This window comes from Bubalus kerabau, chromosome 7 (genome assembly GCF_029407905.1).
Source record: "Bubalus kerabau isolate K-KA32 ecotype Philippines breed swamp buffalo chromosome 7, PCC_UOA_SB_1v2, whole genome shotgun sequence".
Lineage (NCBI taxonomy): Eukaryota > Metazoa > Chordata > Mammalia > Artiodactyla > Bovidae > Bubalus > Bubalus kerabau.
The window spans coordinates 87,675,751-87,695,304 of record NC_073630.1 but is presented as its reverse complement, the minus strand read 5'-3'; the positions used below and the strand labels follow the sequence as shown (position 1 = coordinate 87,695,304).

At 37.2% G+C, this 19,554-nt stretch overlaps 1 protein-coding gene across 2 annotated transcripts; it reads left to right on the top strand.

The window, feature by feature from the left end:
* The first annotated feature begins 1,740 nt into the window (after positions 1–1,740).
* Positions 1,741–18,275, top strand: GNRHR (gonadotropin releasing hormone receptor). 2 transcript variants are annotated; one of them, XM_055588699.1, is made up of 3 exons: positions 1,741–2,262; positions 14,257–14,476; positions 18,031–18,275. In XM_055588699.1, the coding sequence occupies exons 1-3, from the start codon at positions 1,741–1,743 to the stop codon at positions 18,273–18,275; spliced, it is 987 nt and encodes a 328-aa protein (XP_055444674.1). The 2 variants fall into 2 exon arrangements, with proteins under 2 accessions (XP_055444674.1, XP_055444675.1); XM_055588700.1 differs by having other exon boundaries at positions 14,385–14,476; positions 18,031–18,220.
* The last annotated feature ends 1,279 nt before the right edge of the window (positions 18,276–19,554 follow it).

Genomic DNA, 19,554 nt, shown 5'->3' with positions numbered 1-19,554 from the left:
ATTTCCACCACAAATTTTTCTAAAGCACTCTATTTCAGAACCAAAACAATCCATTAGAAAATATTTCCAGACCCTTCAGAAAGGCACTTAGGAAGTATATTCCATGTCCTATGGTATAATATTTCATCCAGGTCCAAAAGTTGGGAGGAAGCCAGTATTTCTGAGAACGTGGTGACAACCAAAAGGGAACCCAGGTAAGCAACTGGTCTAAGCTGCTCAAAACCCAGGAGCTAGCACAGAAGAAACTGAAGAGGTACATAAGGTAAGTCCAGTACGCTTATCTATCCTTATATAGTACCGAATAGACTCCTTCAGGGCCTCAGTGATGCAATGTTGTTGGTGGTGGTTAGTCTCTAAGTCATGTCTGACTGTCTTGTGACCTCATGGACTATAGCCCACAAGGATCCTCTGTCCATAGGATTTCCCAGGCTAGAATACTGGAGTGGTTTGCCAGTTCCTTCTCCAAGGGATCTTCCCAATCCAGGGATTTAACCAATGTCTCCTGCAATGGCAGGTGGATTCTTTACCGCTAAGACACCAAGGAAGCCCAGATGATGCTATATTCATGTTTCATTCACCTGCCAAGACAGTATATATAGCAGGTATTTAGTAATTATTTATTTAATAAATGAATGTAACACAACAAACAAATTAAACTACAAGAATGGGCCATCTAAATTAAAATAGCCACCCTTACTTTTAACATTATTCTTTCTTTGGCTGCTACAGAAGCAAACTAGCTGATAAGACAAATCAATCTGGTGACTTAATAAATTCCAATCTAAGTCATACCAGTAGTAGGAAACAACATCATCAAACACTCAATGTGTAAGATACAGCAAGAACACAGAGAAAGTTTCTAAGTGGCCCTAATGTGAAATGATCCAATTACAATATAAAGGGATGTATATTATATATAAACATGCATAGATGTGGTTAAGCATTTATACAGTGTTCCCTCTAATACCAAGCTACCCTATGAAATAATGTGCAAAAACAGCAAGTACAATAATTATAAAATCAAAGCAATAACAGAAAAATTGTTCATGAAGTTAATGATTTTATCTAAACATTAAGACTGATTGATAAATTTGAATACATCTCAGTATTAGATCAAATTGATTCTAACTGCTAAGGTATTAGTTTGATGTTTCATAGAGGACAGTTCTGAATAAATATATTTATCTAGTGTTTGGATGCTCAGCATTGTGTGATTGAAAAGAAAACAAATTTTTTGAGAAATTACAGATTTGTGATTCTTTAAATTACAAATCTTAACTGGATCAAGTTCTTTTTTAGTATTTTCTTCTTTTTCATTTTGCATGTATTGAACAGAACACTTAACATTTTTTTTTTAGAAAACATCTTCACTAAAGTTACTTGAATAATATCCTAAGAGAATTTTAAATACAAAATTAAGTTTCAAACGTCCTTCTTCACTTAGGAAAAATGTTGTGAAAACCAGGCCATCTGCTGAGATACTACAGTTACATTTGGCCCTCAGAAAGTGTTTGTCTGCTTTGCTTTAGCACCCAGCTGGATTACAAGCCCACAAAACAAGTTCACCTTGATCTTTCACTTTAAATACAAAGTATCTCAGGGACAAAATTTGACATAAATATAAACCTGTGACGTTACCAGCCAAATAAGGCTGAAATAAAACAGGACTCCAAGTGCAATTACAATAAAACATCAGAAGTGCCAGAAACACGAGTCTTGAAGCTGTATCAGCCATAAAGGATGGCAAACAGTGACTCTCCTGAACAGAATGAAAACCACTGTTCAGCAATCAACAGCAGCATCCCACTAACACCAGGCAGCCTCCCCACCCTGACCCTATCTGGAAAGATCCGAGTGACAGTTACTTTCTTCCTTTTTCTACTCTCCACAATTTTCAACACTTCTTTCTTGTTGAAACTTCAGAATTGGACTCAAAGGAAAGAGAAGAGGAAAAAGCTCTCAAGAATGAAGTTGCTTTTAAAACATTTGACTTTAGCCAACCTGCTGGAGACTCTGATTGTTATGCCACTGGATGGAATGTGGAACATAACTGTTCAATGGTATGCTGGAGAGCTCCTTTGCAAAGTCCTCAGCTATCTGAAGCTTTTCTCCATGTACGCCCCCGCCTTCATGATGGTGGTGATCAGCCTCGACCGCTCCCTGGCCATCACCAAGCCTCTAGCAGTGAAAAGCAACAGCAAGCTTGGACAGTTCATGATTGGCTTGGCCTGGCTCCTCAGTAGCATCTTTGCTGGACCACAGGTAAACCAATATTGCAAACTTTTTATGGAGATTACAGATTTCCTATCTAAATCTTAATGAAGGTCTTGTCAAAGGTAGTATTGTATTATCTCTAAGAGCTTGGGTGCTGGAAGTCAGAGTGTGGAATTTAATCCTAACTCTGCTCTGTTACCTTTGGCAAATGTCTTAACCTCTCTGAGTTTCAGGTCTTGCATTTATAAAACGGAGGTAATGTCTACTTGATGTACCTTTGTAATGATTAAACAAATAATTTGTTAAGTTTTCTATCATACTCTCTGGTACACAGTAAATGCTCCCTCAAAATGAAGCTATTCTCAAATTTGAACTCATCCTCATTTGATTCTTTCATCTACATTTTCTTTTACTCTGGTTGACATGGTAAATTGGGAGAATCTTTAGGAACAATAAAATTTGCATAGGTAGAAAGTATGCATAACTTGTTTTATTTGGAACTTCTTGAGTCTTCTGTCATTGCAGAGTAGAAAGAACTATCCTTAATTAGTATGTTCTGCAGTTTGCAGCTGGGTGGGATTGAATAAAAGGAAATGTGGGGCATCTTAGATGTTTGGATATTGGAACATTTCCCTGAGGTTGACTTGAGCTTTATTTGGAGGTAGATGAGACTGTAACAGGCTGTTAGCAAAACTCTATGACTGTTGGTGCAGGCAAGACCCTCTCCTTCAGAAAGCAGATAGCCCTCCAGACTGTCTTTATCAGAGGCACCCCAGTTGATGGATCTTCAGAATCTGCCTCTTCAACAGCCAAATCTCTGAAGAAGACGATGCATTCTTGAAAATGGCAAAGATGACCAAATTGTCTCTGTGTGTGAATGTACCCTGTGATGAATCCAGGGTACAGGGATGTGTCAGGAAGTCAGAGTTTACCATGATCCTCCAAAAACTTGTCACTACAAATAGAAATTTATCTAGAGATTCTAAACTAGCCAGCTGGCATAAAAACAAACAAAAAACAAACAAACAAACAAAAGCTGCCACACAGGATGCACTAAATACTTCAGGACACTAGAAAGTTAGATAACTATATTCTCCCACCAATTCCTCACTTAACATTTTGTTTATATCAGTGTGTGTTTTATGGCAGAAAAAAACAAAATGCTTTTATTTCCCTGGAGAAAAGTATATTAAAATTATTCTCACAGTGACTGCATATACAAGAATTAATTTAGCAAATATGTCACTTAAATGAGGTTACTTAGCAAAGGTTTGTGCTCTGAAATTTTCCATTTCATTTCTTTGAACTATCAGTGATGTGTATTTGTGCATTGTTCAATTTTCTTAGAGAAGATAAACACAAGTTGGGTTCCTAACACTGAACCAGGTACTGATGAAACAAAGAGACAAAAAAATGTCATTCAGTTATAGAAATAAAACTTATAAAAAATGAATACAACTATGTACAAAAAAAGTGTTCAAGCCTATTACCAGTGTAGAAGAGAGAGAGATGAATTATTAAAGTTAAAATGGTGAAGGAAGGGTAAAAGTAGAATAAACTGAGTTTTTTTTTTAAGGTCTTTAACAATTTTATTAATGCTTATATAATAGGTCTTGTGCTTAGTTGCTCAGTCATGTCTGACTCATTGTGACCCAGTGGACTGTAGCCTGTCAGGGTCCTCTGTCCATGGGGATTCTCCAGGCAAGAATACTGGAGTGGGTTGTCATGCCCTCCTCCAGGGGATCTTCCCAATCCAGGGATCGAATCCAGGTCTCCCTCACTGTAGGCAGATTCTTTACCCGCTGAGCCACAAGGGAAGCCCTAAACTAAGTTTTTAAAGATGAATGTATTTGAATGGAAAAAATAAGCCAAGGATCACATGTATTTTTCAGCAAAAGTTGTAAAGTGATTAATTTTCAAAGGAGACTTGTTTGGCTTAAGTGACAGATTGACAGTAGCAGGAAATTAGATTTCATGGTTGCTGCCTTTCCTTTGACCTCATGGCTCACTGTTTCTTTGTCAGAAAACATTGGAATTATGTACTTGTTTGTCTTTGCCATTATGATATGTGCTGCTACAACAATGAAAACTGTTGTGTTCAATTTAATTCATATTCACAGTACTCAATGAGATACCCAACAAAAATATAAATTTTAAATGTTTGGATACTCTAATTCCTCTTCAGATCAAATAAACTTTTCACCTTTTACTAAAATGAAAACAAAGTTTGGATAGATGAATCAATAAATGGAGGTGGAATGGATGTATATAACAGAAGATAGCTGGGGGAAACTCTGAGAACAATGTGGAAGCCATATAACTTTCATGAGTCTTACACAAGGATTAAATGATTTTTTTTGTTTTTCTTCATTTTCAATTTTCTGAAAAATAGTCTGTATACATCACCATGTAGGTTTAACGTGTACAGCATGATAGCTTGATTTACATATAATGTGAAATGATTAACACAATAGTTTCAGCTAACTTCTTACATCATCTCATATTGACACAATGAAAAGAAAAAAGTTTTCTTTCCTTGTGATGAGCACTCTTAGGATTTACTCTCTTAACAACTTTTCTAAACATCATACATCAGTGTTAACTGTGGCCATCATATTGTACATTATTAAAATGATGTACATAAGAAAATTTACATATGGGTCACAGAATATGGTAGTATTGACGCTATTTCATTTTGTAAAACAAATGACTCATTCTTGCTTTCAGCAGCACTTTAAATTGATAAAGCACTTTGCTGAAGTTTCCTGAAAGACCTCACATTCATAATCTTATTTGGTATTTACACAGACTCTGTGAGATATGTAAAAGCTATGCTATTATCTCCATTTCACATAAAAAAAGACCATTCAAAGAGAACCTTTGACATCAATGTCCTTCAAACCTTCTTGACAGTAATGGAAAGAAAGAAATACAGACTACATAAAGACTTAATCTATCTCTCATAGACCTATAATTGAGAAAAGTTTTCATAAAATAAATACTCTATTCTGTTCCAAATCATTTTTTATTACTGATTACAACTAACTGATGGGTACAACCCGCAGTTTGAAAAGTATTCACTTAAAAGGATTGTTTGCCCAATGCCACTTGATCTGTTGTACTCCTGTCTTTTTGTTAAGTCCAGTTTATCTTTTTATTATAGCTCTCTGCTCTTTCTCTCTGAATAAAAGAGGCTTCAACCCTGTGAGTAATGTAATGTGTGCGTGATGGGGAAGACAAGAGATAGGAAAGGCTTTTGATTTCCAGGCTGTGTGACGCAGTGAGTACAGCTCACACTTCACCATGCCCCACAAAGCCCATTGACAAAAGCACATCCCGTTGTGGCTAATTTAAAAGGCGTTTGAAAGGATGACTTTTAATTTTCATCCTGTGTTTGTTGTTATTCAGTTGCTCAGTCATGTTCGACTCTGCAACCCCATGAACCGCAGCACACCAGACTTCCCTGTCCTTCACCATCTCCCAGAGTTTACTCAAACTGATGTCCATTGAGTCAGTGAGTGATGCCATCCAACCATCTCATCCTCTGTCGTCCCCTTCTCCTCCTGCCCTCAATCTTTCCCAGCATCAAGGTCTTTTCTAATGAGTCAGCTCTTCACATCAGGTGGAGCTTCAGCTTCAGCAGCAGTCCTTCCAATGAATACTCAGGATTGATTTCCTTTAGGATTGTATTCATCCTTTGGTATATATATGGATATTCTATCACTTGATTAATTCATGCTAGGTTGGAAAAAGAAAAAAAAAATTAACAAGCTAGTTGTCATGTTCCCAGGAACCTGAGAATTTATGACATTTTGCTAGAGTTCAGAATGACCAACTTTCAAACTGCCCACCTTGCTTTTCCACCTTGCTGATCACCTCAGAGTTCTGTGATGGTTTGGGGATATATTTCCAGAACTTTCAGTGTACTGTGACCACAATTTTATACTTTTGCTTGTAATTGAATTTTATTTAAAATGAAATACTGTGTGGAGCTTCAATAAATGAAACAGATATAAGTGGAGTTGCTCTGGTCAAATAGGGATAAGGGAGCCCCAGTCCTCTGTTTGACCATTCACCAGCTCCAGTCCTAGTCTCTGAAGACCTCAGATATCCCTGCAAGTCTGAAAGGCAGTGGGATTTAAACAAAGCTGGTTTCAAATCTCAGTGCTGTCTTTTACCAGCTATCTGAGTAATTTACTTAACCAAGTTTAAAAGGGTCATTATAAAAAGTGCTATAAAGAGTAAGATATACACAATCATATATAAGACTTTAAGTATAAAGTCTTAAAAATGCATTACTATTCATTCCTTCCCCTTTTCCTACCTTAATTACTTCCTTCATAATAGGATTTTTGAAGTCAGGAGAAAAAAGTATTAGGGAAATATGAGTATGAAAATAAAATAATTACTTAAGAAACAACAAACAAAATTGCTTATGTAAAGATTGCTTCAAAAAATTATGACATGTATTCTGACTGATAAGTAAATTTGGCCAATGTCCTCCCTAGTCACTAAGCTGTCTTATTCACTCTAAAAGCTTTATATGCCAGAGCATAATGATTCAAGTCTTGGAGGTATTATTTCTAAACATAGGATAAGAAAGGAAGAAAAGGCGGAAGGGAGAGGAAGGCAAGGCAAGACAGCCAACAGGACTTGAAAGGATATCTGACTTAAGACTGACTGTGGTCAGGCTAGTAGGTGCATGTTAAGCAGGAAACATTTCCTGAATCTGATGTGTCCATTTCCAATTAAAAAACGCAAGGTTTCTGATGACTGTCAGCTAAGACCACAAGAATTCCAGAGCAGCAGATTATTTGCAGATAGAGTTCACATCACTAGTTTCTCTGTGTTACTAGGGAGAATTATATGTTGACAGCTTTTTAATTCTGTAGGTAACCCAGGCCTGAAGAGAAAATGCAGTCACCCTTGATATCCCCAGGGGATTGGTTCCTAGACATCCTCCTTCCCCACCGTGGTGGCCTGATAAGAAATTTCCCAGATGTTCAAGTCCCTTCTATAAAATACTGTATACTATTTGCCTGTAACCTATGTACACCCTCCTATATACTTTAAATCATCTCTAGATTACTTATAATACCTAATACAATGTAAATGCTGTGTAAATAATTGTAAATACAATGTAATATTATATAGACAGTTGCTGGAGCTTTCCAAGTTCAAGTCTTACTCTTTGGAACTTTCTAAAAAATTTTTTCTGAATATTTTTCCGTCTGCAGTTGGTTGAATCTACAGATGTGGAACCCAAAGATTTGGAGGGTCTGTTGTATATGAGTATTCCTTTATTCTTCGGTGTGAAGATGTGTGGTCTGAATAAATGTGGAGGCTTGCCTGTTACAAACATAAATTTACAATGCTAGCAGGCTCTTCTGAACTTGACAAGCAGCTTGTGCATGCTCTATCCATGCTGTCACTTCAGTCATGTCTGACTCTTTGCAATCCTATGGACTGACTGCAGCCTGCCAGGCTCCTCTGTCCATGGAATTCTTCAGGCCAGAATACTGCAGTGGGTTGCCATGCCCTCCTACGGGGGATCTTCCCGACCCAGGGATCGAAGTGGCATCTCTTATGTCTCTTGCATTGGCAGGAGGGTTCTTTACCACTAGTGTCACCTGGGAAGCCCCACAAGCAGCTTAAATTCAATCAATACTCACTACATGTGTACAATATGCCAAAAATGTTACTGTAATGTAGTAATAGCATACTAATAGCAGAAATAACAATAATGGTGATGATTATTTTGATAAATAATAGTTATTCAGTACATAAACGTGCCAGGAATTGCGTTAAATGCTTCTGTGTTGCTTTTTGTTTTTTTATTTGTCTCTGGTCATGCTGTGCGACTTGCAGGATCTCAGTTCCCCTAGCAGGATTGAACTCGGGCCTCAGCAGTGAAAGCCCAGAATTCTAACCACCAGGAGTTTCAACCCGCTTGGAAAATTACATGAACAGAAGAGCCTGGTGGGCTATAGTCCATGTGGTCACAAAGAGTTGGGCATGACTGAGCGACTGAGCATGCATGCATATCATTGTATCTGAGCATGCATGCATATCATTGTATCACAGTGTGCAATCTGTCTCTTTTTTCCTGTAAGAGGCTAGAGAAGGAAAAGGCAGGAAAATCTTAAGGTGAGAATAAATAGTTAAGTGATATCAGGAAAAATATGGTATAAATTTATAAATATGTAAACATATGCAATATATATTTATATATTGTGTGCCTCAAAAAAATGTTTAATAATGGCTATGATTTATATAGTGCTAACTGTGGGCCAGGCATTACTCTAGGTGCTTTGCAAGTATTCACTTGTTAACTGTCATGACAGTCCCTAGAGTTAAATACTATTTATATCTCCCTAGCCCACTAGGTTCCTCTGTCCATGGAATTCTCCAGGCAAGAATACTGGAGTGGGAAGCCATTCTCTTCTCTAGGGCAGCTTCCCAACCCAGGGATCGAACCCGGGTTTCCTACTTTGCAGACGGATTTGTTACTGTCTTAGCCACCAGGGAATCCCAAGAGGAACCTAAAGCATAGCATCTAAAGATAATCACCTTCAGAAAGATTAAGTCATGGTGTCACTAATATGGGGTAAGGCGAAGGTTAAAAATTATATGCTAAGAGGAATAGCATCTGCAAGTGACTGTAAAGGTGGAGAACAAACTGCTATTGTTTAGGGCAAAATAAAGTAAACACTGATGAGAACTGGGGCCAGGCATGAGAGAGGAGAAACAAAGAAACTTTTGAAATATCATCCAAGTATGAAAGAATCACTGGAAGTAAAGTATATCCCTATATTAATCATTCAAATGAACATGGTCTTGTAGTTGAAAATAAACTGAATGAAGCCTAAAACAAATTAGTTTGTGGGTGAGTAAAATTCTGAATTTTCATAACACTATAACTCTCCTTCGGAACTTGTCACAGTCTATTGAGTATTATAGTTGTCACATACATGCTGTATCTCCCCTAAGAAATATTTAATTCCTTGATAGCACGATATATTTAGTTCATCTTTCATGACAGAGTGTACCAAGTATAGTTTTATGACTAAGGAGTTGCTTTAAAAACAAGCATTCATTACATAAAGATGAAAACCAAATTCAAACCATAGTACTATAAAGTCCTTTTCATTGAAAGACTCATCATTATAACTTAAAAATATGAACTATTAAAGTGAAAATGTGACCCTGTGCAGAGCAGAAAATCAAATTCAGATTATCTGGTTCCAAGGCTGACTAGGGAGATAGGAAGAAAAAACTATTTTTAAGAGTTAGAAGACTCTCAGGGTCATGTGAAAAACCCTTCCAAAGATTTCAATTCACAACACCTGTTGGGTCAAATTCAAAACTCAACTTTAAATAAGGGCAGTTTGCAAAGAAGTATGGAAAAACTGAAAGGGTCACTTTGTAACATGGAAAAAATTGATCTGGATCATAAAACAGAATTAGCTGAACTTGCTTTTCTTGACTTTAAGATTGATAATATTATCATTGGGCGCCCTCTAGTGGATTAACCTAAAAATTCTTGTTTGCCCTTGAAGCTGAAAAGATCACAAACTGATAATCAGCATTATAATTACAAATAAAATAGGCTTGTATTTTATATTATACGTACTTAGATCTTATTATATATGTATTTATTTTGTTTATTATATTTATTAAAATTTTTCTACTCTACAAGCAAAGAGGAAAACAGTATTTTTTTAAGGTATACTCTTTCCACTCTGCCACCCCCAAAAGGAAAAAAATTCTGAGCTTATTAAATTAACTAAATGGAATTTAAGTTTACTAATTCAGTCAACAACTAAATAAAAATGAATACTGCCCCTCACTTGCTTAAAACTTAAAAAAAAAAAAAGCTGCAACATTTTTGTTTGAATTAACTTGTTATCAGTTTTAAAGCTCTTGGGCACTCTTATCTCTTCATTTTAATGATGTTTTGTGGTAAAATGAAGTTTTTCAATAGAAAATTTTGGAAATTATGAAGTAAGAAGTGTGCTTGGCAAATTGGGAAAGAATGAATAAATGTCAACTAGAATTTGTTTGTGAAAACCACTTGCATTGTTTCCTTGTTGACTCAACTAGTTCTTTTTTTAATATAATTTCACACTTAGGGAAAGGTTGCAAGAATCATACAAAGATTTCTAGGATACTTTTCCCTTAGACTCCCCAAATATTAACATTTTGCTACATTTGCTTATTCTCTCTCTTGTATGCATGTTTTTATGGATTGTTTAAAAGTTCAGACATGATGTCTCTCTCAATACCTCAGTGTATTTTTTCTAGCACATAAGTGCAGTATAAAGTATCAAAATCGGGAAATTAACATTAATACAGTACCGCTGCTGCTGCTGCTGCTAAGTCGCCTCAGTCGTGTCCGACTCTGTGCGACCCCATACACTGCAGCCCACCAGGCTCCCCTGTCCCTGGGATTCTCCAGGCAAGAACACTGGAGTGGGTTGCCATTTCCTTCTCCAACGCATGAAAGTGAAAAGTGAAGTCGCTCAGTTGTGTCCGACTCCTAGCGACCCCATGGACTGCAGCCTACCAGGCTCCTCCGTCCATGGGATTTGCCAGGCAAGAGTACTGGAGTGGGTTGCCATTGCCTTCTCCAATACAGTACTACTGACTGCCAAAGAATTGATGCTTTTGAACTGTGGTGTTGGAGAAGACTCTTGAGAGTTCCTTGGACTGCAAGGAGATCAAACCAGTCAACCCTAAAGGAAATCAGTCCTGAATATTCATTGGAAGGAATGATGCTGAAGCTGAAGCTCCAATACTTTGGCAACCTGATGTGAAGAACTGATTCCTTGGAAAAGACCCTGATGCTGGAAAAGATTGAAGGCAGGAGGAGAAGGGGATGACAGAGGATGAGATGGTTAGATGGCATTACCGACTCGATGGACATGAATTTGATCAAGCTCCAGGAGTTGGTGATGGACAGGGAAGCCTGGCGTGCTGCATTCCATGGGGTTGCAAAGAGTCGGACACAACTGAGTGACTGAACTGAACTGAAGTACTACCATTTAATCTATATGCCCTATTCATCTCTCAGCTGTCTCAATAATATCCCCTTTAATAAAAGAAAATTCAAGATTATGCGAGAGGTTCAGTCGCCTTGTCTCTTTGCTTGCGTGTTCAGTCGTGTCCAACTCTTTCTGACCCCATGGACTGTAACCTGTCAGGCTCTTCTATCCACAGAATTTTTCAGGCAAGAATACTGGAGTGGGTAGCCCTTTCCTACTCCAGGGGATCTTCCCAACCCAGGGATCAAACCTGTGTCTTCTGCATTGACAGGGAGATCCTTTACCACTGAGCCACCTGGGAAGACCCATTGTCTCTTTAGTCTCCTTTAAACTAGAACAGTTCCTTGGTCTTTCTTTGTATTTCATGACACTGACATTTTTGAAGAGTGCAGAGAAGTTATTTTGTAGAATGCCCCTCAATTTGAGTTTGATTGATATTTTCTTGGGGGTAGATTCAGGTTGTGCACTTGTCAACTGAAAAAAAATCTATGACCTAAAAGTTGAGAAATATGTTTTATTCAGTAGACTTTTGAGAACTTAAGCCTAGAAGACAGTCTCTCATATTGCTCCCAATTCATAAAAGGCAACAGAGGAGCCAGGAGTTTTTAATAGGAGGCTTCTTTGCAACAAAAACCTGGTAGTCAAAATATCAGAAGATTATTGCTAATTAAAGAAAAACCATACATCTCAGGTTAATGAATGTAGCACTTTTCTAAGTACAGAAAGATGCAAGAGTTTGGGCTTATTGAGATCATTCCTTTGATACATCATCTTAACTATCTAGGGCCATGTTTCTACTTTTCTCCATCCTGAATCCACTCCTTAGGGAGCACTCCTGAGGGTAAGTACAGTGGCTAATAACTTGATGGCCACAACATCCTTTGTTTACTGTGTAGGTGACATTCTTTGTCTACATTGTTGTTCTTCAGTCACTCAGTCGTGTCCGACTCTTTGCAACCCCATGGAATGCAGCATACCAGGCTTTCCTGTCCTTCACTATCTCCCAGAGCTTGCTTAAAATCATGTCCATTGAGTCAGTTATGCCATCCAACCATCTCATCCTCTGTCATCCCCTTGTCCTCCCACCTTCTATCTTTCCCAGCATCAGGGTCTTTTCTAATGAGTCAGTTCTTTCCATCAGGTGGCCCAAGTATTGGAGCTTCAGCATCAGTCCTTCCAATGAATACTCAGGATTGATATCCTTTAGGATTGACTGATTTGATTTTTAACAAAAACATGAAAGAGGTGACTCTGAGTTCTTCTCAATGCCTTCTAGAAGGAAGCAGATGCTGTCAATCTGTCCCATTATTGGCAATGTTAGCTTAATTATTTGGTTATTTCTCTACTGTAAAGTTATTATTTTACTGTTTATAATGCAATGTATCCTACAGGTAGATACTTTGAGATGACTTAAATAAACTACTCTCCTCAAGCTTACACCCATATTTTTACCATTCATTGGTGATCTTGCCTGAATCAATTATTATTATAGTAATTACAAAATGGTAATCACTACTTCCATTGTATCTTTTACATTTACTAGCTGACTTTCTGTATAGTAAAGAGCTTTTTCCTTTCCCCATGTATTTGTTATTCTGGTTTTGTCATTTACATCAGCATGGAGTCATGGTTTCTTTATTTGAACCCTTATTCTTTTCTATCAGGGTTTGTTTGTTTGTTTTCATGCTTAAACTATCCCAGATTTGGCCAATGGGACCTCTTTAAAGCTGGTGCCTGAAATGTTTTCACATGCTCCATCATTCTCTGGGCATTTCCAGACTTTTTGGCACAGCAGGTGTTCCAACAACTTACTGTGCTTTGATTGCCCCAACCTTGGGATTATGCACTTCACCAATGAGCTCTGATTTCTTTTGGTAGAGAATGATACTGAAAATAAGATCTGGGTACTGGAGAGCGGGGTATGCTCACTGCTGCTTAGATGACATTGTTCTTAGCCTCTCTCCACACAGAGCTAGAATAAATGTATGTACATGTATACACACACACACCTTCAGATAGAAATTTCCCTCCCTCTTTTTTTACTACTCTACAGGACTCCATTTTGTGGTCCACCATAGTTTATTCAGCTGGTGTTCTATGAATTAATATTTAGATTATTTTCAATGTTTTTCACGTATAAACAATGCATCAGTGAATAATCTTGTGCACATGTATTTTCATATAATGGAAGTAGGGGTGTATCTTCATGGAAAACTCCTGAATGTCAGATTGCTAAGTCAAAGGTAAGTACAAATGTATACTAATTATTGCCAAATTCCTCTCCTTAATGATTGTACCAATTTGCGTGCCCATTAGCAATGTATGAGAGTTTCTGTTTCCCTATAGCCTTCTCATGAGAATGTGTTACTGTTTGTTTTTGTTTTTGTTTTTAATTTTGCCAGGCTTGATAGTGGGAAATGGCATATCAGTGTAGCCTTAATTGATTGACACTGCTCTTATCATAAGTGAGGTTGAAACTATGTTTTTATATACTTAAGGGTCACTGTTACACCCTTTTTTAATGAACTGTCTGTACATGTTTCTGGCCATTTTAATGAGATCTTATGTCTCAAAAATAAAATTTAAATATTTATTTTGAGGGCATATTCTAAATGCCAGACAGTTTTTTTGTGCTGCAGATTTAACAATAAAATCACTTGCAAAAAGTTTACTCATCATAATAGCATCTGAAATTGAAATACAGAGGAGGTTTAAATCTTTGGTTGGTGATTATTCGGCAAGGCTGAAATAATTTTGGAAGAAATTCAAAATCCTACAGATCCATTCACATTACCCAAACATATTTTAAGTAAAGATCCACTTACAACTTTTTGTAGAAAAGCCAAAAGCCAAACGTCAAGAAGCTTAGCAATTGCTTTGGGCAACAACATGTAAGAAGATTAGTACAATACAGAAGAGAAAACTTTTGAGAAAACTTGCAAATATTGTTTGAAAATAAGCAATATCCCTTTTTAATTTTTTAAATTTTCTCCTACAGCTATACATCTTTGGGATGATCCATTTAGCAGATGACTCTGGACAGACTGAAGGTTTCTCTCAGTGTGTAACACACTGCAGTTTTCCACAGTGGTGGCATCAAGCCTTTTATAACTTTTTCACCTTCAGCTGCCTCTTCATCATCCCTCTTCTCATCATGGTGATCTGCAATGCAAAAATCATCTTCACCCTAACAAGGGTCCTTCATCAGGATCCCCACAGTATGTATTTCTCAGATTAATTGTGGATGGACAGTTGTTAACGGCAATACCCCAACCAGAGAATCAGAGTGGCACTTGCTGTGCCAGGTACTATTTTATCTGTAATAGTGTTGTACTGTAATAGTATTGTGATATTATTATGAGCAACTAACATACATTAATTAACTCTTTCAGTATTCAAAATCACCCTATGAGGCAATACTTTTATTATCCCCAATTTAGAGATGAGGTAATTTAATATCTCCCCATATTATAAATTTACAGCGTGGAATTAAAGCTAAAAGGACAATTACTTCATTTACCCAGTAGAAGCATGGGCAAATTGTTCCTGCTGCTTCATCATAACACTTTATCAAACACCTGATGCCTAGAATATAGCAAAGTACAACTCATAATATAGTTTCCAATAGACTTGTTAAAGTTAAGTTGTTCTGTATCACATTCAAATCTCCTGTATCCACACAGTGTATCCACACACTATGCACATTTCGGTGTGTGTGTTGAGTGTGCTAAATATTATGGAACATGCAATTGACTATTTGATCTTTCACTTCACGCACATGGTTGTACTTTTTTTGCTTCAATAATTTGTTGCATTCTCAAAAACAAATGTATGAATTTTTAAAATTTTATATTGGAGTATAGTTGATTAGCAATATGGTATTAAGTCCTGATGTACAGCAAAATGATTCAGTCATACATATACACATATTTATTTTTAAATTCTTTTCCCATTTAGGTTATTTTAGAATAAACTAATAACAGAATAGAGTTCCCTGTGCTATACAATAGTCCCTTGTTGGTTATCTATTTTTTGAATGAATACCTTTTTCCATCCCCTCACGTTTAGTCGGTGGTGATTGCTAAGTCTTATCTGACTCTTTTGTGGTCTCTATGTATCCCTAGATCTGAAGTGCGTCTCTTGTAGACAGCATATATATAGGTCTTGTTTTGGTATCTACTCAGCCAGTCTCTGTCTTTTGGTTGGACTGTTTAATCTGTTTACACTTAAGATAATTATAGACATGAATGTTCTTATTGCCATTTTGTTCATTTTTTCGGATTTGTTTTTGTAAGTTTTTTCCTTCCCTTCCTATTTCGTTCTCTTCTCTTGTGACTGATGACTCACTTTCAGTTCAGTTCACTCAGTCATGTCCGGCTCTTTGGGACCCCATAGACTGCAGCACACCAGGCTTCCCTGTTCGTCACCAACTCCCAGAGCTTGCTCAAATTCATGTCCATCGTGTTGGTGATGCCATCCAACCATCTTATCTCATCTCATTTCATCCTCATCTCATCTCATCCAACCCTTCTCTTCCTGCCTTCAATCTTTCCCAGCATCAGGGTTTTTTCCAATGAGTCAGTTCGTTGCATCAGGTGGCCAAAATATTGGAGCTTCAGTTTCAGCATCAGTCCTTCCAATGAATATTTAGGACTGATTTCCTGCAAGACTCACTTTAGTATTGTGTTTGGACTCCTTTTTCTTGTGTGTGTGTGTATCTATTGTATATTTTTGGTTTCTGGTTACCATGAGGTTTTGATATAGCAGCCTATATATAAACAAGACTGTTTTAAGTTGCAGGTCTTTTAATTTCAAATGCCTTTCCAATATCTTGCATTTATGCTCTCCTCACAATTAATCGTTTTGATTTTGTATTTGTCTACAGATGATTTCCTACCTTTATTGCATGTTTGCCTTCACCAGTAAGCATTTCCATTCATAATTTTCTTGTTTCTAGTTGTGACCTTTCCTTCTCCCCCTGGAGAACTTCTTTTAGCATTTGCTCCAAAGCTGGTCTTGTGCTGAATTCTCTTAGCTTTTGCTTGTCTGTGAAGCTTTTGATTTTTCCATCAAATCTGAATGAAAGCCTTGCTGAGCAGAGTGTTTTTGGTTATGGGTTCTCTCATCACTTTAAATACAGTAAATCCTCTATATACAAACCTTAAAGTTGTGAACTTTCAAAGATATGAATGTGTCTTCACATGTCCAATCACATAAGTCAGTTCATGTGTCTAGTGTGTGAAAATGGCAGCCTTCAAGAGGGCTACACCAATGAGTCCTCACAGTGAGCCACAACCACCCCCTGCCTCCATAGGAGACCCTCCAACACTAGCAGGTAAATCTAACTCAGTCTCTCATGAGGTCCCCATTTTTAACTTGGGTCCTAGTATTCACAAGACTTTGTGGGTGCCCTCCAATAGTGGAGTTTCTGTTTCCTCCAGTCCTGTTTAACTCCTAAGATCAAACCCTGCTGGTCTTCAAGGACAGATTCTCTGGGGGCTCCTCCTATTGCCAGATCCCCAGGCTGGGGAGCTTGATGTGGGACTCAGAACTTTCACTTCTGTGGGAGAATTTCTGTGGTCTAATTATTTTACAGTTTGTGGGTTACCCACCTGGTGTGTATGGAATTTGATTTTATCACTATTGTACCCCTCCTTCCATCTCATTGTGTCTCCTTCTTTATCTTTGGATGTTCAGTTCAGTTCGTTCAGTCGCTCAGTCGTGTCCGACTCTTTGTGACCCCATGAATCACAGCACTCCAGGCCTCCCTGTCCATCACCAACTCCTGGAGCTTACTCAAATTCATGTCCATTAAGTCGGTGATACCATCCAGCCATCTCATACTCTGTCGTCCCCTTTTCCACCTGCCCCCAATCCCTCCCAGCATCAGGGTCTTTTCCAATGAGTCAACTCTTCAAATGAGGTGGCCAAAGTATTGGAGTTTCAGCCTCAGCATCAGTCCTTCCAATGAATACCCAGGACTGATTTCCTTTAGAATGGACTGGTTGGATCTCCTTGCAGTCCAAGGGACTCTCAAGAGTCTTCTCCAACACCACAGTTCAAAAGCATCAATTCTTCGGCGCTCAGCCTTCCTCGCAGTCCAACTCTCATATCCATACATGATGTAGGGTATCTTTTTTGTTAGGTTCTAGTGGGGTTTTTTTTGTTGACAGCTGTTCAGCAGTTAGTTCTGATTTTGGTGTTTCTATAAGAAGAGGTGAGCTAATGTCCTTCAACTCCTCTATCGTGTATTATTCCTTAAATCTCCTTAATGCCAACTAGGATTCTGACACCAATCCAGTGCATGTGTTTCTTGCCTGCACCAAGCTTACATCACCTCCTATGATGGCAACAGGGCTTCCTGCTTGGTCAGTCAGGAAAGGTGAAAAATTATAAATTTATAAAATAAATGTGGCTATGTTGGCATGACAACCAAAGGGCAGAGAATTAAATTCAATTCAACCTCAGTCTACTCTCTTAAAATTTTATTTGAAGAATTTGAGTAACCTCCTATTTCAAATCCTTATTAGTTTGATGGAAAATTAATTTTAAGAGCATTACTATCTTTAATATTTCTATTTATTATGTAGCAGAGTGGAAAACTTGAAATATAAACATGCTTTGCAAGCATATTGTCATTATTAAAATTATTAGCAATTTGCCTCCATTATATTCACCAGGTTGAATTATGATTCTCTGTTCCTTTTTTTCTATTTTGGCTTTGTAATAAAACTGGTCATTAAAAACACCTTCTATTTTCTCTGTTTAAAAGAACTACAACTGAATCAGTCCAAGAACAATATACCACGAGCTCGGCTGAGGACCTTAAAGATGACGGTTGCATTTGCCACTTCATTTACTGTCTGCTGGACTCCCTACTATGTCCTTGGAATTTGGTATTGGTTTGATCCTGACATGGTAAACAGGGTGTCAGATCCAGTAAATCACTTCTTCTTTCTCTTTGCTTTTTTAAATCCATGCTTTGATCCACTTATATATGGATATTTCTCTCTATAATTGTTAGACTGCATAGAAAGTCAAAGAAAGGCAAAGTAATGAATTTCTCCTTTTGGGAATGAGAAACACAAAGCATATTGTGACATATTTACATATAAATAAAGCAGAGTTTAAGGTAATGTTACGCTTTTTCCTTTAGAAATCACAGAAACTCAATTACAAGGAAAAGATTTTTTTCAGGAAAAATAATGAAATATTTTCACTTAATCACATGTTTCTGAATTAATCCCTTTGCTTTTTGAACTCCTATAACACATTATATGGGTTTTTTAGTCACTTTATTCTTGTATAATAATATATAAATATTTAAAATAGCCATGGCCTAAGGCAAACAAATGCCAAAAATTAACACTGAGAAACACAGACCTTTTTCTGCAAAGGGGCTTAGCAACAGTTACAATCTTATGCTAAGATAATAAATACAAAAAGCACAGATAGTATTTCCCCTGCCCATATGATTGGTTTTTCCTCCTGTGGGTTAAGAAAAAATTCAATAAATCTAATTTTTTCCTTGGCTTCAAAAGCATTCTGATATTTGGAGTATTCAGCAACCAACCCACTATCCACTCCTTCAGCTTGACAAGACTTATAGTTCTCCTTCATCCCATTCTTCACCTGGTACAGGTTGTGAAGTACCTCCATATAAAAGGGAGTTTCAGAGGGGTTCAGATTTGGACTGGGGGATAGAACATTCCTGTCAGCTATGTGGTCTATGGAGTTTGTGGTAATTAAGTGCAGTAATAACAACACTGTCTTAATATACAATCAAGAAAACATCTATAGTGATTATGTTTTATAAATAATATACCCTCTTTTAAGATGATGGATTTTTTTTTGTCTTCTGATCTTTCTAAATCCATAATCCACAATCACTAAAAAAAAAAAAAGAGAGAGAGAGATCAAGCAAATGCACAAGCAAAATATTATTTGATATGTAAAATGAACTCTGAAAACCTCAGTCTCACTATTACAAGTCAAAAGAGACAGAAGAGTATTAGAAAAAGGAAAAGAAAAACTCTCTGTAAATGTGTAACTAACTTCCACTGATATTTGCATTAAATGGTGTGGTTTCCAAAATATGTTGGCACAATACCTCTTTTAATTCAGGCCTGTTTCCACACATTCCAAGAAAAGGGGAATAGGATGAAAGGGTTCTTTAGTATCCACTAAATAAGAAAACTATATAAGGGACTCAAAAGAAACTCAACCACTATTTATTTTTTTTAATAGGTAAAATATTACTATATTCACATGTGATATGCAGTGCCACATTGAAGAT

What these genes read in the sequence shown, in the direction of transcription:
- GNRHR (XM_055588699.1), top strand. Translation starts at nt 1,741, where the DNA reads ATGGCAAACAGTGACTCTCCTGAACAGAATGAAAACCACTGTTCAGCA. An exon ending in GCATCTTTGCTGGACCACAG is followed by an intron (nt 2,263 to 14,256) that starts GTAAACCAATAT and finishes TTTCTCCTACAG; the next exon opens with CTATACATCTTTGGGATGAT. An exon ending in CCTTCATCAGGATCCCCACA is followed by an intron (nt 14,477 to 18,030) that starts GTATGTATTTCT and finishes TCTGTTTAAAAG; the next exon opens with AACTACAACTGAATCAGTCC.